General features: G+C 45.2%; 1 protein-coding gene across 1 annotated transcript in view; it reads right to left on the bottom strand.

Annotated features, from left to right (window-relative positions):
• Window positions 1–23,028, bottom strand: part of LOC128700571 (putative neural-cadherin 2) — a 271,817-nt gene that overhangs the window by 200,134 nt on the left and 48,655 nt on the right. Inside the window, exon 5 of the mRNA XM_070098997.1 lies at window positions 13,806–14,039. Within this exon, the coding sequence (XP_069955098.1) occupies window positions 13,806–14,039 (234 nt within the window). The remainder of the gene's footprint in view (window positions 1–13,805; window positions 14,040–23,028) is intronic.

The following is a 23,028-nucleotide window of genomic DNA, read 5'->3' as shown; positions in this document are numbered from 1 at the left end:
AATCCATCGTAATCTGCTAAGCAAAAATCTGGGACCAGTACTAAATTATCCCTTCTATCATACTTCCATTCAATGCTAAAGGTAATTGATTTGTGATCGCTTGTGCCGAGTTCCTCTGTAATTTCTAAATTATTAACAAGAGTTTCCTTGTTTGCCAAAACCAAGTCAAGAAGGTTGTTTCCCCTTGTAGGCTGTATCACAAACTGCTTCAAAAAAGAATCCTGAACTACTTCTAAGAAGTCGTTTGATTCTAAATTCCCAGTCAAGAAATTCCAATCAATATGACTAAAGTTAAAGTCTCCTAGAATTACTACGTTATCGTGCCTTGTGGCCTTAACAGTTTCCTCCCATAGTAGTCTCCCTTGGTCCCTATCTAAGTTTGGGGGATGGTATATCACAACTAAAATAAATTTTTCATGTCCCTCTTAAAATTCTCTCCAAACAGACTCTGTATGTATTACTTCAGACTTAATACCCGTTTTTATGCAACAGTTCAAGCGATCTCGGACATACAATGCCACCCCACCCCCCTTCCCGATACTTCTATCTACTTGGAACAATTTAAAACCCTGAATGTGACATTCTGCAGGCATGTCCCGACTTTTCATATTGAACCGCGTCTCAGTTAATGTTACCTGCACTAGCAACTAGTCTCAACTCGTCCATCTTATTCCTAGCACTACGACTATTTGTGTAATATATATTTAAGGACCCTTCTCTCTCTTTACCCTTCCTACTCCTTTCTGTTATTCCACTAAACCTATTACTGTCCTTGTCAATTAGTGCCACTGGCTTTCCAATATCCACCTCATTTTGCCTATTACTAGTTCTCCTAGTACTCATATTAGAGATCTGTTTGTGACTTGAAAAAGCCCACTTTGTGGGCGAAACGTTGCCAATAAAGGATCACATTACACAGAACCAAGATGCCCTCCATCGAGCAACATTACCAACAGCTTACAGGAGTGGTTCGGGATATTAGGCAGTTTGGAGGGATATGTTGTGTATCTTTATACGTATATACTTCTAAACTGTTGTGTTCTGAGCACCTCTGTAAAAACAGTGATAATGTGTGAGTGTGGTGAAAGCGTTGAATGATGATGAAAGTATTTTCTCTTTGAGGATTTTCTTTCTTTTTGGGTCACCCTGCCTCGGTGGGAGACGGCCGACTGGTTAAAAAAAAAAAAACTCTTTAAGTACATGTACAAGGTATATAGACCATAGCTGACATCAGTGACATACTCCTATATAGAAAGCCGCTTGTTATGCTGAGCATTTCTGGCAAATTACGTCAGTTTTGTCCCACGATGCGACCCACACCAGTCCACTAACACCCAGGTACCTATGTTGTCGACTAACACCCAGGTACCAATGTTACTAATGGGTGAACATAGGCAGTCAGTGTAAAGAAATACGCCCAATGTTTCTACCCTTGGTGGGAATCGAACCCTCACTTTTGAAGCAAGAACTTTAGCTACCAGTTCACAGTTTCAAGCTGCTGGCCATATATGAAGAATGAGATAGTTTGAAATTATTTGAAATAGTGATAAAGCATCAGAATCAAACATTTATATCTCAAGACAAATATTTCTAACTTGGCTTATGAGCGTAGTAAGTCCTGCTTCAACCTCTGGCTACTGTCCTCAGGTTGTAGCACTGAGCTGAGCACTCACATGACAAGTGAGGTTGGTGCCACTGAGTTAAGGACTCATATAACAAGTGAGGTTGGTGCCACTGAGTTAAGGACTCACATGACAAGTGAGGTTGGTGCCACTGGGTTAAGGACTCACATGACAAGTGAGGCTGGGGCCACTGAGTTAAGGACTCATAACAAGTAAGGTTGGTGCCACTGAATTAAGGACTCATAACAAGTAAGGTTGGTGCCACTGAATTAAGGACTCACATGACAAGTGAGGTTGGTGCCACTGGGTTAAGGACTCACATGACAAGTGAGGCTGGGGCCACTGAGTTAAGGACTCATAACAAGTAAGGTTGGTGCCACTGAATTAAGGACTCATAACAAGTGAGGTTGGTGCCACTGGGTTAAGGACTCATAACAAGTGAGGTTGGTGCCACTGGGTTAAGGACTCACATGAAAAGTGAGGTTGGTGCCACTGAGTTAAGGACTCATAACAAGTGAGGTTGGTGCCACTGAATTAAGGACTCACAACAAGTGAGGTTGGTGCCACTGAATTAAGGACTCATAACAAGTGAGGTTGGTGCCACTGGGTTAAGGACTCATAACAAGTGAGGTTGGTGCCACTGGGTTAAGGACTCACATGAAAAGTGAGGTTGGTGCCACTGGGTAAAGGACTCATAAAAAGTGAGGCAGGTGCCACTGGGTTAAGGATTCACATGACAAGTGAGGTTGGTGCCACTGGGTTAAGGACTCACATGACAAGTGAGGTTGGTGCCACTGGGTTAAGGACTCACATGACAAGTGAGGTTGGTGCCACTGACCTAAGGACACACATGACAAGTGAGGTTGGTGCCACTGGGTTAAGGACTCACATGACAAGTGAGGTTGGTGCCACTGGGTTAAGGACTCACATGACAAGTGAGGTTCGTGCCACTGGGTTAAGGACTCACACGACAAGTGAGATTGGTGCCACTGGGTTAAGGACTCACATGACAAGTGAGGTTGGTGCCACTGAGTTAAGGACTCACATGAAAAGTGAGGTTGGTGCCACTGAGTTAAGGACTCACATGACAAGTGAGGTTGGTGCCACTGGGTTAAGGACTCACATGACAAGTGAGGTTGGTGCCACTGGGTTAAGGACTCACATGACAAGTGAGGTTGGTGCCACTGAGTTAAGGACTCACATGACAAGTGAAGTTGGTGCCATTGAGTTAAGGACTCACATGACAAGTGAGGTTGGTGTCACTTAGTTAAGGACTCACATGGCAAGTGAGGTTGGTGCCACTGGGTTAAGGACTCACATGACAAGTGAGGTTGGTGCCACTGAGTTAAGGACTCACATGACAAGTGAGGTTGGTGCCACTGAGTTAAGGACTCACATGACAAGTGAGGTTGGTGTCACTGAGTTAAGGACTCACATGACAAGTGAGGTTGGTGCCTCTGAGTTAAGGACTCATAAGAAGTGAGGCTGGTGCCAATGAGTTAAGGACTCACATAACAAGTGAGGTTGGTGCCACTAAGCTAAGGACTCACATGACAAGTGAGGTTGGTGCCACTGAGTTAAGGACTCATGAGAATTGAGGCTGGTGCCACTGAGTTAAGGACTCACATAACAAGTGAGGTTGTTGCCACTGAGTTAAGGACTCACATAACAAGTGATGCTGGTGCCACTGAATTAAGGACACACATGACAAGTGAGGTTGGTGCCACTGAGTTAAGGACTCACATGACAAGTGAGGTTGGTGTCACTGACTTAAGGACTCACATGACAAGTGAGGTTGGTGCCACTGAGATAAGGACTCATAAGAAGTGAGGCTGATGCCACTGAGTTAAGGACTCACATGACAAGTGAGGTTGGTGTCACTGAGTTAAGGACTCACATGACAAGTGAGGTTGGTGCCTCTGAGTTAAGGACTCATAAGAAGTGAGGCTGGTGCCACTGAGTTAAGGACTCACATAACAAGTGAGGTTGGTGCCACTGAGCTAAGGACTCACATGACAAGTGAGGTTGGTGCCACTGAGTTAAGGACTCATGAGAAGTGAGGCTGGTGCCACTGAGTTAAGGACTCACATAACAAGTGAGGTTGTTGCCACTGAGTTAAGGACTCACATAACAAGTGATGCTGGTGCCACTGAATTAAGGACACACATGACAAGTGAGGTTGGTGCCACTGAGTTAAGGACTCACATGACAAGTGAGGTTGGTGTCACTGACTTAAGGACTCATAACAAGTGAGGTTGGTGCCACTGAATTAAGGACTCATAACAAGTGAGGTTGGTGCCACTGAATTAAGGACTCATAACAAGTGAGGTTGGTGCCACTGGGTTAAGGACTCATAACAAGTGAGGTTGGTGCCACTGGGTTAAGGACTCACATGAAAAGTGAGGTTGGTGCCACTGAGCTAAGGACTCACATGACAAGTGAGGTTAGTGCCACTGGGTAAAGGACTCATGAAAAGTGAGGCTGGTGCCTCTGGGTTAAGGACTCACATGACAAGTGAGGTTGGTGCCACTGGGTTAAGGACTCACATGACAAGTGAGGTTGGTGCCACTGAGCAAAGGACTCACATGACAAGTGAGGTTGGTGACACTGGTTTAAGGACTCACATGACAAGAGAGGTTGGTGCCACTGACCTAAGGACTCACGTGACAAATGAGGTTGGTGCCACTGGGTTAAGGACTCACATGACAAGTTAGGTTGGTGCCACTGGGTTAAGGACTCACATGACAAGTGAGGTTGGTGCCACTGGGTTAAGGACTCACACGACAAGTGAGATTGGTGCCACTGTGTTATGGACTCACATGACAAGTGAGGTTTGTGCCACTGAGTTAAGGACTCACATGACAAGTGAGGTTGGTGCCACTGAGTTAAGGACTCACATGACAAGTGAGGTTGGTGCCACTGGGTTAAGGACTCACATGACAAGTGAGGTTGGTGCCACTGGGTTAAGGACTAACATGACAAGTGAGGTTGGTGCCACTGGGTTAAGGACTCACATGACAAGTGAGGTTGGTGCCACTGAGTTAAGGACTCACATGACAAGTGAGGTTGGTACCACTGAGTTAAGGACTCACATGACAAGTGAGGTTGGTGTCACTGAGTTAAGGACTCATAAGAAGTGAGGCTGGTGCCACTGCGTTAAGGACTCACATAACAAGTGAGGTTGGTGCCACTGAGCTAAGGACTCACATGACAAGTGAGGTTCGTGCCACTGAGTTAAGGACTCATGAGAAGTGAGGCTGGTGCCACCGAGTTAAGGACTCACATAACAAGTGAGGTTGTTGCCACTGAGTTAAGGACTCACATAACAAGTGATGCTGGTGCCACTGAGTTAAGGACTCACATAACAAGAGAGGTTGGTGCCACTGAGCTAAGGACTCACATGACAAGTGAGGTTGGTGCCACTGGGTTAAGGACTCATAACAAGTGAGGTTGGTGCCACTGGGTTAAGGACTCATAACAAGTGACGTTGGTGCCACAGGGCTAAGGACTCATAACAAGTAAGGTTGGTGCCACTAAGTTAAGGACTCACAACAAGTAAGGTTGGTGCCACTAAGTTAAGGACTCATAACAAGTAAGGTTGGTGCCACTGAGTTAAGGACTCATAACAAGCGAGGTTGGTGCCACTGAGCTAAGGACTCATAACAAGTAAGGTTGGTGCCACTAAGTTAAGGAATCATAACAAGTAAGGTTTAGTGCCACTGAGATAAGGACTCATGACAAGTGAGGTTGGTGCCACTGGGTCAAGGTCTCATAACAAGTGAGGTTGGTGCCACTGGGTTAAGGACTCATAAGGAGTGCGGTTGGCGCCACTGAGTTAAGGACTCATAACAAGTGAGGTTGGTGCCACTGAGCTAAGGACTCATAACAAGTAAGGTTAGTGCCACTGAGTTAAGGACTCATAACAAGTAAGGTTGGTGCCACTGAGTTAAGGACTCATAACAAGTGAGGTTGGTGCCACTGAGTTAAGGTCTCATAACAAGTGAGGTTGGTGCCACTGAGTTAAGGATTCATAACAAGTGAGGTTGGTGCCACTGAGTTAAGAACTCATAACAAGTGAGGCTGGTGCCACTGAGTTAAGGACTCATAAGAAGAGAGGCTGGTGCCATTGAGTTAAGGACTCATAAGAAATGAGGCTGATGCCACTGAGTTAAGGGCTCATAACAAGTGTGGCTGGTACCACTGAGTTAAGGGCTCACATAAGAAGTGAGGCTGGTGCCACTGAGTTAAGGACCCATAACAAGTGAGACTGGTGCCACTGAGTTAAGAACTCACATGACAAGTGAGGTTGGTGCCACTGGGTTAAGGACTCACATGACAAGTGAGGTTGGTGCCACTGGGTTAAGGACTAACATGACAAGTGAGGTTGGTGCCACTGGGTAAAGGACTCACATGACAAGAGAGGTTGGTGCCACTGAGTTATGGACTCACATGACAAGTGAGGTTGGTGCCGCTGAGTTAAGGACTCACATGACAAGTGACGTTGGTGCCACTGAGTTAAGGACTCACATAACAAGCGAGGCTGGTGCCACTGAGTTAAGGACTCTCATAACAAGTGAGGCTGGTGCCACTGAGTTAAGGACTCACATAACAAGTGAGGCTGGTGCCACTGAGTTAAGGACTCACATAACAAGTGAGGCTGGTGCCACTGAGTTAAGGACTCACATAACAAGTGAGGTTGGTGCCACTGAGTTAAGGACTCACATGACAAGTGAGGTTGGTGCCACTGAGTAAAGGACTCATAACAAGTGAGGATCGTGCCACAGAGTTAAGGACTCATAACAAGTGAGGTTGGTGCTTCTGGGTAAAGGACTCATAACAAGTGAGGTTGGTGCCACTGAATTAAGGACTCATAACAAGTGAGGTTGGTGCCACTGAGTTAAGGACTCATAACAACTGAGGCTGGTGCCACTGAGTTAAGGACTCATAACAAGTGACGTTATTGCCACTGAATTAAGGACTCATAACAAGTGAGGTTGGTGCCACTGATATAAGGACTCATAACAAGTGAGGTTGGTGCCACTGAATTAAGGACTCATAACAACAGAGGCTGGTGCCACTGGGTTAAGGACTCATAACAAGTGAGGTTGGTGCCACTGAGTTAAGGACTCATAACAAGTGAGATTTGTGCCACTGAATTAAGGACTCATAACAAGTGAGGTTGGTGCAAATGGGTTAAGGACTCATAACAAGTGAGGTTGGTGCCACTGGGTTAAGGACTCACATGACAAGTGAAGTTGGTGCCACTAAGCTAAGGACTCACATGACAAGTGAGGTTGGTGCCACTGGGTTAAGGACTCACATGACAAGTGAGGTTGGTGCCACTGGGTTAAGGACTCACATGACAAGTGAGGTTGGTGCCACTGAGCAAAGGACTCACATGACAAGTGAAGTTGGTGCCACTGGGTTATGGTCTCACATGACAAGTGAGGTTGGTGCCACTGACCTAAGGACTCACATGACAAGTGAAGTTGGTGCCATTGGGTTAAGGACTCACATGACAAGTGAGGTTGGTGCCACTGGGTTAAGGACTCACACGAAAAGTGAGATTGGTGCCACTGGGTTAAGGACTCACATGACAAGTGAGGCTGGTGCCACTGAGTTAAGGACTCATATGACAAATGAGGTTGGTGCCACTGAGTTAAGGACTCACATGACAAGTGAGGTTGGTGCTACTGGGCTAAGGACTCACATGACAAGTGAGGTTGGTGCCACTGAATTAAGGACTCATAAGAAGTGAGGCTGGTGCCACTGAGTTAAGGACTCACATAACAATTGAGGTTGGTGCCACTGAGCTAAGTACTCACATGAGAAGTGACGTTTGTGCCACTGAGTTAAGGACTCATAAGAAGTGAGGCTGGTGCCACTGAGTTAAGGACTCACATAACAAGTGAAGTTGGTGCCACTGAGCTAAGGACTCACATGACAAGTGAGGTTGGTGCCACTGGGTTAAGGACTCATAACAAGTGAGGTTGGTGCCACTGGGCTAAGGACTCATAACAAGTAAGGTTGGTGCCACTAAGTTAAGGACTCATAACAAGTAAGGTTGGTGCCACTAAGTTAAGGACTCATAACAAGTAATGTTGGTGCCTCTGAGTTAAGGACTCATAACAAGTGAGGTTGGTGCCACTGGGCTAAGGATTCATAACAAGTAAGGTTGGTGCCACTAAGTTAAGGACTCATAACAAGTAAGGTAGGTGCCACTGAGTTAAGGACCCATAACAAGTGAGGTTGGTGCCACTGGCTTAAAGAGTCATAACAAGTGAGGTTGGTGCCACTGGGCTAAGGACTCATAACAAGTAATGTTGGTGCCACTGAGTTAAGGACTCATAACAAGTGAGGTTGGTGCCACTGGGCTAAGGACTCACAACAAGCAAGGTTGGTGCCACTGAGTTAAGGACTCATAACAAGTAAGGTTGGTGCCACTGAGTTAAGGACTCATGACAAGTGAGGTTGGTGCCACTGAGTTAAGGACTCATAACAAGTGAGGTTGGTGCCACTGAGTTAAGAACTCATAACAAGAGAGGCTGGTGCCACTGAGTTAAGGACTCATAAGAAGTGAGGCTAGTTCCATTGAGTTAAGGACTCATAAAAAGTGAGGCTGGTGCCTGTGAGTTAAGGGCTCATAACAAGTGAGGCTGGTACCACTGAGTTAAGGGCTCACATAACAAATGAGGTTGGTGCCACTGAGTTAAGGACTCATAAGAAGTGAGGCTGGTGCCACTGAGTTAAGAACTCATAACAAGTGAGGCTGGTGCCATTGAGTTAAGGACTCATAACAAGTGAGGGTGGTGCCACTGAGTTAAGGACTCATGACAAGTGAGGCTGGTGCCACTGAGTTAAGGACTCATAACAAGTGAGACTGGTGCTACTGAGTTAAGGACTCATAACAAGTGAGGCTGGTGCTACTGAGTTAAGGACTCATAACAAGTGAGACTGGTGCTACTGAGTTAAGGACTCATAACAAGTGAGGTTGGTGCCACTGAGTTAAGGGCTCATAACAAGTGAGGCTGGTGCTACTGAGTTAAGGGCTCACATGACAATTAAGGCTGGTGACACTGAGTTAAGGACTCACGTGACAAGTGAGGCTGGTGCCACTGAGTTAAGGGCTCACATGACAAGTGAGGCTGATGCTACTGAATTAAGGACTCGCATGACAAGTGAGGTTTGTGCAAGTGAGTTAAGGACTCACATAACAAGTGAGGCTGGTGCCACTGAGTTAAGGACTCACATAACAAGTGAGGTTGGTGCCACTGAGTTAAGGACTCGCATAACAAGTGTGGCTGGTGCCACTGAGTTAAGGACTCACAAAACAAGTGAGGCTGGTGCCACTGAGTTATGGACTCACATGAAAAGTGAGGGTGGTGCCACTTAGTTATGGACTCACATAACAAGTGAAGCTGGTGCCACTGAGTTAAGGACTCACATAACAAGTGAGGCTGGTGCCACTGAGTTAAGGGCTCACATAACAAGTGAGGCTGGTGCCACTGGATTAAGGACCCACATGGCAAGTGAGGCTGGTGCCACTGAGTTAAGGGCTCACATGACAAGTGGGGTTGGTGCCACTGAGTAAAGGCTCCTAACAAGTGAGGCTGGTGCCACTGAGTTAAGGACTAACATAACAAGTGAGGTTGGTGCACTGAGTTAAGGACTCACGTAACAAGTGAGGCTGGTGCCACTGAGTTAAGGACTCACATGACAATGAGGTTGGTGCCACTGAGTTAAGGACTCACATGACAAGTAAGGTTGGTGCCACTGAGTTAAGGCACATGACAAGTGAGGTTGGTGTCACTGAGTTAAGGACTCACATGACAAGTGAGGTTGGTGCCACTTAGTTAAGGACTCATAAGAAGTGAGGGAGGTGCAACTGAGTTAAGGACTCACATAACAAGTGAGGTTCGTGCCACTGAGCTAAGGACTCACATGACAAGTGAGGTTGGTGGCATTGAGTTAAGGACTCATAACAAGTGAGGTTGGTGCCACTGAGTTATGGACTCATAACAAATGAGGTTTGTGCCACTGAGTTAAGGACTCACATAACAAGTGAGGTTGTTGCCACTGAGTTAAGGACTCACATAACAAGTTTGGTTGTTGCCACTGAGTTAAGGACTCACATAACAAGTGAGGTTGGTGCCACTGAGTTAAGGACTCACGTAAGAAGTGAGGTTGGTGACACTGAGTTAAGGACTCACGTAAGAAGTGAGGTTGGTGCCACTGAGTTAAGGACTCACATAACAAGTGAGGTTGGTGCCACTGAGTTAAGGACTCACGTAAGAAGTGAGGTTGGTGCCACTGAGTTAAGGACTCACGTAAGAAGTGAGGTTGGTGCCATTGACTTAAGGACTCACATAGCAAGTCAGGTTGGTGCCACTGTGTTAAGGACTCACGTAAGAAGTGAGGTTGGTGCCACTGAGTTAAGGACTCACATAACAAGTGAGGCTGGTGCCACTGAGTTAAGGACTCACATAACAAGTGAGGCTGGTGCCACTGTGTTAAGGACTCACGTAAGAAGTGAGGTTGGTGCCACTGAGTTAAGGACTCACATAACAAGTGAGGCTGGTGCCACTGAGTTAAGGAGTCACATAACAAGTGAGGCTGGTGCCACTGAGTTAAGGACTCACATAACAAGTGAGGTTGGTGCCACTGAGTTAAGGACTCACATAACAAGTGAGGTTGGTGCCACTGAGTTAAGGACTCACATAACATGTGAGGCTGGTGGCACTGAGTTAAGGACTCACATAACAAGTGAGGTTGGTGCCACTGAGTTAAGGACTCACATAACAAGTGAGGTTGGTGCCACTGAGTTAAGGACTCACATAACAAATGAGGTTGGTGCCACTGAGTTAAGGACTCACATAACAAGTGAGGTTGGTGCCACTGAGTTAAGGACTCACATAACAAGTGAGGTTGGTGCCATTGAGTTAAGGACTCACGTAAGAAGTGAGGTTGGTGACACTGAGTTAAGGACTCACGTAAGAAGTGAGGTTGGTGCCACTGAGTTAAGGACTCACATAACAAGTGAGGTAGGTGCCACTGAGTTAAGGACTCACGTAAGAAGTGAGGTTGGTGCCACTGAGTTAAGGACTCACGTAAGAAGTGAGGTTGGTGCCACTGAGTTAAGGACTCACATAACAAGTGAGGTTGGTGCCATTGACTTAAGGACTCACATAACAAGTGAGGTTGGTGCCACTGTGTTAAGGACTCACGTAGGAAGTGAGGTTGGTGCCACTGAGTTAAGGACCCACATAACAAGTGAGGCTGGTGCCACTGAGTTAAGGACTCACATAACAAGTGAGGCTGGTGCCACTGAGTTAAGGACTCATAACAAGTGAGGCTGGTGCCACTGAGTTAAGGACTCACATAACAAGTGAGGTTGGTGCCACTGAGTTAAGGACTCACATAACAAGTGAGGCTGGTGCCAGTGAGTTAAGGACTCACATAACAAGTGAGTTTGGTGCCACTGAGTTAAGGACTCACATAACAAGTGAGGCTGGTGCCACTGAGTTAAGGACTCACATAACAAATGAGGTTGGTGCCACTGAGTTAAGGACTCACATAACAAGTGAGGTTGGTGCCACTGAGTTAAGGACTCACATAACAAGTGAGGCTGGTGCCACTGCGTTAATGACTCACATAACAAGTGAGGCTGGTGCCACTGAGCTGAGGACTCACGTAAGAAGTCAGGTTGGTGCCATTGAGTTAAGGACTCGCATAACAAGTGAGGCTGGTGCCACTGAGTTAAGGACTCACATAACAAGTGAGGCTGGTGCCACTGAGTTAAGGACTCACATAACAAGTGAGGTTGGTGCCACTGAGTTAAGGACTCGGATAACAAGTGAGGTTGGTGCCACTGAGTTAAGGACTCACATAACAAGTGAGGCTGGTGCCACTGAGTTAAGGACTCACATAACAAGTGAGGTTGGTGCAACTGAGTTAAGGACTCACATAACAAGTGAGGTTGGTGCCACTGAGTTAAGGACTCACATAACAAGTGAGGCTGGTGCCACTGAGTTAAGGACTCACATAACAAGTGAGGCTGGTGCCACTGAGTTAAGGACTCACATAACAAGTGAGGTTGGTGCCACTGAGTTAAGGACTCACATGACAAGTGAGGTTGGTGCCACTGAGTTAAGGACTCACATGACAAGTGAGGTTGGTGCCACTGAGTTAAGGACTCACATAACAAGTGAGGCTGGTGCCACTGAGTTAAGGACTCACATAACAAGTGAGGTTGGTGCCACTGAGTTAAGGACTCACATAACAAGTGAGGTTGGTGCCACTGAGTTAAGGACTCACATAACATGTGAGGCTGGTGCCACTGAGTTAAGGACTCACATAACATGTGAGTCTGGTGGCACTGAATTAAGGACTCACATAACAAGTGAGGTTGGTGCCACTGAGTTAAGTGCTCACATAACAAGTGAGGTTGGTGCCACTGAGTTAAGGACTCACATAACAAATGATGTTGGTGCCACTGAGTTAAGGACTAACATAACAAGTGAGGTTGGTGCCACTGAGTTAAGGACTCACATAACAAGTGAGGTTGGTGCCTCTGGGTTAAGGACTCACATAACAAGTGAGGTTGGTGCCTCTGGGTTAAGGACTCACATAACAGGTGAGGTTGGTGCCTCTGGGTTAAGGACTCACATAACAGGTGAGGTTGGTGCCTCTGGGTTAAGGACTCACATAACAAGTGAGGTTGGTGCCACTGAGTTAAGGACTCACATAACAAGTGAGGTTGGTGCCACTGAGTTAAGGACTCACATAACAAGTGAGGTTGGTGCCACTGAGTTAAGGACTCACATAACAAGTGAGGTTGGTGCCACTGAGTTAAGGACTCACATAACAAGTGAGGTTGGTGCCTCTGGGTTAAGGACTCACATAACAAGTGAGGTTGGTGCCTCTGGGTTAAGGACTCACATAACATGTGAGGTTGGTGCCTCTGGGTTAAGGACTCACATAACAAGTGAGGTTGGTGCCACTGTGTTAAGGACTCACATAACAAGTGAGGTTGGTGCCACTGAGTTAAGGACTCACATAACAAGTGAGGTTGGTGCCACTGAGTTAAGGACTCACATAACAAGTGAGGTTGGTGCCACTGAGTTAAGGACTCACATAACAAGTGAGGCTGGTGCCACTGAGTTAAGGACTCACATAACAAGTGAGGTTGGTGCCACTGAGTTAAGGACTCACATAACAAGTGAGGCTGGTGCCACTGAGTTAAGGACTCACATAACAAGTGAGGTTGGTGCCACTGAGTTAAGGACTCACATAACAAGTGAGGTTGGTGCCACTGGCTGTTATTCACATATTCTATGATATTTTAGTTCATGGAATAAAGTTATGAAACTAAATTTGGAAATTATAGATGATTACTTATATATCTGACCTGTCAAGATGGAATAATAATTCAAGACTATTGTGTATAAATTTTTATATCTTATGGATATGGAATCTGACACTAACTGGTAAGACAACGACTGTAATGACCATTCGAAAATATTTTAATACTGTTATATAATTTTTAATACAAGATTTAATCCTAATTTTTATTTTTGCCTGAACAAAAACATATGGATATTCCTACTTAGTTATCATATAAACATATAATTCTTTAGATTTACATTGTCTGTTATTAATCAATAAATTATATATATATATATATATATATATATATATATATATATATATATATATATATATATATATATATATATATATATATATATATATATATATATATATATATATATATATATATATATATATATAAACTGTGTCGTCCGGCAGGCTGTAACCCGCCTTCTCTTTGTAGTTGGGAAAAATGACGTCCTCAGCCCTATACAAGCTCTTGATCCACTCCTGAAGTGACCAGACATGACCCAGGTTGCACTGGAAACCTAATAACCCAGGAGGCGTAAGCATTAAACATTTCCGCGTGGAATCTGTTGTAAACTAGTCACTAGGCTGCAGGTGTTCTACAACACCTGTTGTCTGGTAATAATATAAAGCAGAATATTTGTTACTGGTGGCAGAAAAGACATGTAGTGTGGTGTCGTAAGTTTAATTAAATATGTGATAGTAACTGGGCGGATATAAAACCCTAGTTCCGTAATATTCACGGTACCTAACGACACCCATCGCCCACCTACATGCGAGACGTACCTTTAAGACCACCTCCGTCAGTAGCCACAACCTGGATGGAGTAGCGCTGGGTCTTCTCACGGTCGAGACAGCAGAGGGCTGTAGTGATCAACCCCAGATGGGTGTCAATAGTGAAGATAGGGCTACCCGTAGCCTCGTCGATGGCATTCTTCTCCAGGGAGTAAACGAGCTGCGCGTTCTGCCCTTCCTTCGGGTCATCATGGTCCGTGGCTACAACCTGGATCACCGGGGAGCCTGTAGGTAACACAAACACACATACAAGTACAGTGGAACCTCAAAAATCGAACTGCTCCCAACACGACCAATTATGTAAATGTATTTTGGTAAGTGCTTTTATAAGTGTATTTTTGAGGGTCTGAAATGGACTAATCTAATTTACATTATTCCTGATGGGAATAAATTCATTCGGTAAAGTCACTCGAACAGACTTCTGGACCTGGTGCTCTCATGTTATAAAATATGAGAGCACCACACAAGATAGAGAGAGAAGCCCAGAATATCTGAGCATGATTAGAAGGCAGGAACACTTGCTTGAGGGGAGAGTACAGGATACCACTGAAGGATGAAGAGGCGGGGGAACAATAGAATAGAACACGGGCAAGTGAACAATGGACGGAAGCAGAAGCAGGTGAACAATGGACGGAAGCAGAAGCAGGTGAACAATGGATGGAAGCAGAAGCAGGTGAACAATGGACGGAAGCAGAAGCAGGTGAACAATGGACGGAAGCAGAAGCAGGTGAACAATGGACGGAAGCAGAACCAAGAAACAATGTTATGATGATATAATTCACAAGAAATACATCAGTTTTCTCCGGACACTATCTGGCAAGACAGTGATGAAGTGATGGTGAAAGTGCTTCTTCTTTTCCTGGTCACCCTGCCTGGGTGGGACGCAGTCGGCTGCCTGGGTGGGACGCAGCCGGCTGCCAGGGTGGGACGCAGCCGGCTGCCAGGGTTGGACGCAGTCGGCTGCCAGGGTGGGACGCAGTCGGCTGCCAGGGTGGGACGCAGCCGGCTGCCTGGGTGGGACGCAGTCGGCTGCCAGGGTGGGACGCAGTCGGCTGCCAGGGTGGGACGCAGTCGGCTGCCTGGGTGGGACGCAGCCGGCTGCCAGGGTTGGACGCAGCCGGCTGCCAGGGTTGGACGCAGTCGGCTGCCAGGGTGGGACGCAGCCGGCTGCCAGGGTGGGACGCAGTCGGCTGCCAGGGTGGGACGCAGTCGGCTGCCAGGGTGGGACGCAGTCGGCTGCCAGGGTTGGACGCAGCCGGCTGCCAGGGTGGGACGCAGGCGGCTGCCAGGGTGGGACGCAGCCGGCTGCCAGGGTGGGACGCAGTCGGCTGCCAGGGTGGGACGCAGCCGGCTGCCAGGGCGGGCCGCAGCCGGCGGCCCGGGTGGGACGCAGTCGGCTGCCAGGGTGGGACGCAGTCGGCTGCCAGGGTGGGACGCAGTCGGCTGCCAGGGTGGGACGCAGTCGGCTGCCAGGGTTGGACGCAGCCGGCTGCCAGGGTTGGACGCAGCCGGCTGCCAGGGTGGGACGCAGTCGGCTGCCAGGGTGGGACGCAGTCGGCTGCCTGGGTGGGACGCAGCCGGCTGCCAGGGTTGGACGCAGCCGGCTGCCAGGGTTGGACGCAGTCGGCTGCCAGGGTGGGACGCAGTCGGCTGCCAGGGTTGGACGCAGTCGGCTGCCAGGGTGGGACGCAGTCGGCTGCCAGGGTGGGACGCAGTCGGCTGCCAGGGTTGGACGCAGCCGGCTGCCAGGGTGGGACGCAGCCGGCTGCCAGGGTGGGACGCAGCCGGCTGCCAGGGTGGGACGCAGCCGGCTGCCAGGGTGGGACGCAGTCGGCTGCCAGGGTGGGACGCAGTCGGCTGCCTTGGTGGGAGGCATCCGGTGCTTTAAAAAATTTACTTTAATCCCAATTTTAGGTATAAAAGGTTATTTGTCTGGTGGTGTAGCCTAAATGATCCTCACGCAGCCTAATGAACTTACTGTAGTTTTAAAGACTCTGGTGTAGCCTTAATGATCCTCACGCAGCCTAATGAACTTACTGTAGTTTTAAAGACTCTGGTGTAGCCTTAATGATCCTCACGCAGCCTAATGAACTTACTGTAGTTTTAAAGACTCTGGTGTAGCCTTAATGATCCTCACGCAGCCTAATGAACTTACTGTAGTTTTAAAGACTCTGGTGTAGCCTTAATGATCCTCACGCAGCCTAATGAACTTACTGTAGTTTTAAAGACTCTGGTGTAGCCTTAATGATCCTCACGCAGCCTAATGAACTTACTGTAGTTTTAAAGACTCTGGTGTAGCCTTAATGATCCTCACGCAGCCTAATGAACTTACTGTAGTTTTAAAGACTCTGGTGTAGCCTTAATGACCCTCGTGTAGTTGATAAACATGAAACCCAATTAACCTAACTAACGTACCAGTCACACTGTTGCTGTACCATAACAATTAACCTAACTAACGTACCAGTCACACTGTTGCTGTACCATAACAATTAACCTAACTAACGTACCAGTCACACTGTTGCTGTACCATAACAATTAACCTACCTAACGCATCAGTCACACTGTTGCTGTACCATAACAATTAACCTACCTAACGCATCAGTCACACTGTTGCTGTACCATAACAATTAACCTACCTAACGCATCAGTCACACTGTTGCTGTGCCATAACAATTAACCTACCTAACGTACCAGTCACACTGTTGCTGTACCATAACAATTAACCTACCTAACGTACCAGTCACACTGTTGCTGTACCATAACAATTAACCTAACTAACGTACCAGTCACACTGTTGCTGTACCATAACAATTAACCTACCTAACGCATCAGTCACACTGTTGCTGTGCCATAACAATTAACCTACCTAACGTACCAGTCACACTGTTGCTGTACCATAACAATTAACCTAACTAACGTACCAGTCACACTGTTGCTGTACCACAACAATTAACCTACCTAACGCATCAGTCACACTGTTGCTGTACCATAACAATTAACCTACCTAACGTACCAGTCACACTTGCTGTACCATAACCATTAGCCTATCTAACGTACCAGTCACACTGTTGCTGTACCATAACCATTAGCCTATCTAACGTACCAGTCACACTGTTGCTGTACCATAACCATTAGCCTATCTAACGTACCAGTCACACTGTTGCTGTACCATAACCATTAGCCTATCTAACGTACCAGTCACACTGTTGCTGTACCATAACCATTAGCCTATCTAAAGTACCAGTCACACTGTTGGTGTACCATAACAATTAACCTAACTAACGTACCAGTCACACTGTTGCTGTACCATAACAATTAACCTAACTAACGTACCAGTCACACTGTTGCTGTACCATAACAATTAACCTAACTAACGTACCAGTCACACTGTTGCTGTACCATAACAATTAACCTACCTAACGCATCAGTCACACTGTTGCTGTACCATAACAATTAACCTAACTAACGTACCAGTCACACTGTTGCTGTACCATAACAATTAACCTTCCTAACGTACCAGTCACACTGTTGCTGTACCATAACAATTAACCTACCTAACGTGCCAGTCACATTGGTGCTGCACCATAACAATTAACCTTCCTAACGTACAAGTCACACTGTTGCCGTACCATAACAACTAACCTACCTAATGTACCAGACACATTGGTCTTGTACCATAACAATTAACCTACCTAACGTAAAACTAACACTGTTGCTGTACCAAAACAGTTAATGTACCTAACGTACCAGTCACACTGTTGCTGTACCATAATAATTAACCTTCTTAACGTACCAGTCACACTTTCTGTACAATAACAATTTACCTACCTAACGCACCAGACACACTGTTGCTGCACCATAACAATTAACCTACCTAACGTATCCGTCACAATGTTGCTGTGTCATAACAATTAACCTACCTAACGTACCAGTCACAATTTTGCTGTACCATAACAATTAACCAACCTAACGTACCAGTCACATTGTTTCTGTACCATGCCATTTAACCTACCTAACGTTCCAATCACACTGTTGCCGTACCATAACAATTAACCTACCTAACGTACCAGACACATTGGTCCTGTACCATAAAAATTAACCTACCTAACGTAAAACTAACACTGTTGCTGTACCATAACAATTAACCTACCTAACGTACAAGTCACACTGTTGCTGTACCATAACAATTTACCTACCTAACGCATCAGTCACACTGTTGCTGTACCATAACAATTAACCTACCTAACGCATCAGTCACACTGTTGCTGTACCATAACAATTAACCTACCTAACGCATCAGTCACACTGTTGCTGTGCCATAACAATTAACCTACCTAACGTACCAGTCACACTGTTGCTGTACCATAACAATTAACCTACCTAACGTACCAGTCACACTGTTGCTGTACCATAACAATTAACCTAACTAACGTACCAGTCACACTGTTGCTGTACCATAACAATTAACCTAACTAACGTACCAGTCACACTGTTGCTGTACCATAACAATTAACCTAACTAACGTACCAGTCACACTGTTGCTGTACCATAACAATTAACCTACCTAACGCATCAGTCACACTGCTGCTGTACCATAACAATTAACCTAACTAACGTACCAGTCACACTGTTGCTGTACCATAACAATTAACCTACCTAACGCATCAGTCACACTGCTGCTGTACCATAACAATTAACCTAACTAACGTACCAGTCACACTGTTGCTGTACCATAACAATTAACCTACCTAACGCATCAGTCACACTGTTGCTGTACCATAACAATTAACCTAACTAACGTACCAGTCACACTGTTGCTGTACCATAACAATTAACCTTCCTAACGTACCAGTCACACTGTTGCTGTACCATAACAATTAACCTACCTAACGTGCCAGTCACATTGGTGCTGCACCATAACAATTAACCTACCTAAAGTACAAGTCACACTGTTGCCGTACCATAACAACTAACCTACCTAATGTACCAGACACATTGGTCTTGTACCATAACAATTAACCTACCTAACGTAAAACTAACACTGTTGCTGTACCAAAACAGTTAATGTACCTAACGTACCAGTCACACTGTTGCTGTACCATAATAATTAACCTTCTTAACGTACCAGTCACACTTTCTGTACAATAACAATTTACCTACCTAACGCACCAGACACACTGTTGCTGCACCATAACAATTAACCTACCTAACGTATCCGTCACAATGTTGCTGTGTCATAACAATTAACCTACCTAACGTACCAGTCACAATTTTGCTGTACCATAACAATTAACCAACCTAACGTACCAGTCACATTGTTTCTGTACCATGCCATTTAACCTACCTAACGTTCCAGTCACACTGTTGCCGTACCATAACAATTAACCTACCTAACGTACCAGACACATTGGTCCTGTACCATAAAAATTAACCTACCTAACGTAAAACTAACACTGTTGCTGTACCATAACAATTAACCTACCTAACGTACAAGTCACACTGTTGCTGTACCATAACAATTAACCTACCTAACGCATCAGTCACACTGTTGCTGTACCATAACAATTAACCTACCTAACGCATCAGTCACACTGTTGCTGTACCATAACAATTAACCTACCTAACGCATCAGTCACACTGTTGCTGTGCCATAACAATTAACCTACCTAACGTACCAGTCACACTGTTGCTGTACCATAACAATTAACCTACCTAACGTACCAGTCACACTGTTGCTGTACCATAACAATTAACCTAACTAACGTACCAGTCACACTGTTGCTGTACCATAACAATTAACCTACCTAACGCATCAGTCACACTGTTGCTGTGCCATAACAATTAACCTACCTAACGTACCAGTCACACTGTTGCTGTACCATAACAATTAACCTAACTAACGTACCAGTCACACTGTTGCTGTACCACAACAATTAACCTACCTAACGCATCAGTCACACTGTTGCTGTACCATAACAATTAACCTACCTAACGTACCAGTCACACTGTTGCTGTACCATAACAATTAACCTAACTAACGTACCAGTCACACTGTTGCTGTACCATAACAATTAACCTACCTAACGCATCAGTCACACTGTTGCTGTGCCATAACAATTAACCTACCTAACGTACCAGTCACACTGTTGCTGTACCATAACAATTAACCTAACTAACGTACCAGTCACACTGTTGCTGTACCACAACAATTAACCTACCTAACGCATCAGTCACACTGTTGCTGTACCATAACAATTAACCTACCTAACGTACCAGTCACACTGTTGCTGTACCATAACCATTAGCCTATCTAACGTACCAGTCACACTGTTGCTGTACCATAACCATTAGCCTATCTAACGTACCAGTCACACTGTTGCTGTACCATAACCATTAGCCTATCTAACGTACCAGTCACACTGTTGCTGTACCATAACCATTAGCCTATCTAAAGTACCAGTCACACTGTTGGTGTACCATAACAATTAACCTAACTAACGTACCAGTCACACTGTTGCTGTACCATAACAATTAACCTAACTAACGTACCAGTCACACTGTTGCTGTACCATAACAATTAACCTAACTAACGTACCAGTCACACTGTTGCTGTACCATAACAATTAACCTACCTAACGCATCAGTCACACTGTTGCTGTACCATAACAATTAACCTTCCTAACGTACCAGTCACACTGTTGCTGTACCATAACAATTAACCTACCTAACGTGCCAGTCACATTGGTGCTGCACCATAACAATTAACCTACCTAAAGTACAAGTCACACTGTTGCCGTACCATAACAACTAACCTACCTAATGTACCAGACACATTGGTCTTGTACCATAACAATTAACCTACCTAACGTAAAACTAACACTGTTGCTGTACCAAAACAGTTAATGTACCTAACGTACCAGTCACACTGTTGCTGTACCATAATAATTAACCTTCTTAACGTACCAGTCACACTTTCTGTACAATAACAATTTACCTACCTAACGCACCAGACACACTGTTGCTGCACCATAACAATTAACCTACCTAACGTATCCGTCACAATGTTGCTGTGTCATAACAATTAACCTACCTAACGTACCAGTCACAATTTTGCTGTACCATAACAATTAACCAACCTAACGTACCAGTCACATTGTTTGTGTACCATGCCATTTAACCTACCTAACGTTCCAGTCACACTGTTGCCGTACCATAACAATTAACCTACCTAACGTACCAGACACATTGGTCCTGTACCATAAAAATTAACCTACCTAACGTAAAACTAAAACTGTTGCTGTACCATAACAATTAACCTACCTAACGTACAAGTCACACTGTTGCCGTACCATAACAACTAACCTACCTAATGTACCAGACACATTGGTCCTGTACCATAACAATTAACCTACCTAACGTAAAACTAACACTGTTGCTGTACCATAACAGTTAATGTACCTAACGTACCAGTCACAACGTTGCTGTACCATAACAATTAACCTACCTAACGTTCCAGTCACACTGTTGCTGTACCATAACAATTAACCTACCTAACGTACCAGTCACACTGTTTCTGTACAATAACAATTAACCTACCTAACGCACAAGACACAGTGTTGCTGCACCATAACAATTAACCTACCTAACGTATCAGTCACAATGTTGCTGTATCAAAACAATTAACTTACCTAACGTACCAGTCACAATGTTGCTTTACCAGAACAATTAACCTCCCTAACGTAAAAGTCACACTGTTGCTGTACCATAACAATTAACCTACCTAACGTATCAGCCACACTGTTGTTGTACAATAACAAAGATTCTTTGATCTGTTAACTGAAGTAAAGAGTTTTAATTGAGGGGAAGTTAGCACTGCTAAATGTGACACATTGTGAGAATGTGACACAGTCATAGAATGTTACACATTCAGAGAATGTGACACAGTCAGAGAATGTGACACATTCAGAGAATGTGACACAGTCAGAGAATGTGACACATTCAGAGAATGTGACACAGTCCGAGAATGTTACACATTCAGAGAATGTGACATAGTGAGAGAATGTGACACATTCAGAGAATGTGACACAGTCAGAGAATGTGACTCATCCAGAGAATGTGACACAGTCAGAGAATGTGACATATTCAGAGAAAGAATGTGACACATTCAGATAGAGAATGTGACACATTCAGAGAATCTGACTCATTCAGAGAATGTGACACATTCAGAGAATGTGACACATTCAGAGAATGTGACACATTCAGAGAAAGAATATGACACATTCAGGGAGAGTATGTGACACATTCAGGGAAAGAATGTTACACATTCAGATAAAGAATGTGACACATTCAGATAAAGAATGTGACACATTCAGAGAGAGAATTTTACACATTCAGAGAATTTGACACATTCGGAGAGAGAATGTGACACCTCCATGGAGACGATGTGACATATTCAAGGGAAGAATGTATCTCATTCCACAAGAGAAAATGTTACGTTCAGGAAAGTGAATGTGTTGTAGAAGGAATATTTTGCATTCAGAACAAACATTGAGGGAGGGATATTACACTCAGGGGAGGGAGTATTACACCCATGGTAGGGAATATTACACCCATGGGTGGAAATATTACACCCAGGGGAGGGAATATTACGCACATGGGAGGGAGTATTACACCCATGGTAGGGAATATTACACGCATGGGTGGAAATATTACACCCAGGGGAGGGAATATTACGCACATGGGAGGGAATATTACACCCATGGTAGGGAATATTACACCCATGGGTGGAAATATTACACCCAGGGGAGGGAATATTACGCACATGGGAGGGAATATTACACCCATGGTAGGGAATATTACACCCATGGGTGGAAATATTACACCCAGGGGAGGGAATATTACGCACATGGGAGGGAATATTACACCCATGGTAGAGAATATTACACCCATGGGTGGAAATATTACACCCAGGGGAGGGAATATTACGCACATGGGAGGGAATATTACACCCATGGTAGAGAATATTACACCCATGGGTGGAAATATTACACCCAGGGGAGGGAATATTACGCACATGGGAGGGAATATTACACCCATGGTAGGGAATATTACACCCATGGGTGGAAATATTACACCCAGGGGAGGGAATATTACGCACATGGGAGGGAATATTACACCCATGGTAGAGAATATTACACCCATGGGTGGAAATATT

The sequence above is a fragment of the Cherax quadricarinatus genome, chromosome 65 (assembly GCF_038502225.1).
Source record: "Cherax quadricarinatus isolate ZL_2023a chromosome 65, ASM3850222v1, whole genome shotgun sequence".
NCBI lineage: Eukaryota > Metazoa > Arthropoda > Malacostraca > Decapoda > Parastacidae > Cherax > Cherax quadricarinatus.
The sequence above is the reverse complement of the archived record's forward strand: the minus strand, read 5'-3'. Positions and strand labels throughout refer to the sequence as shown.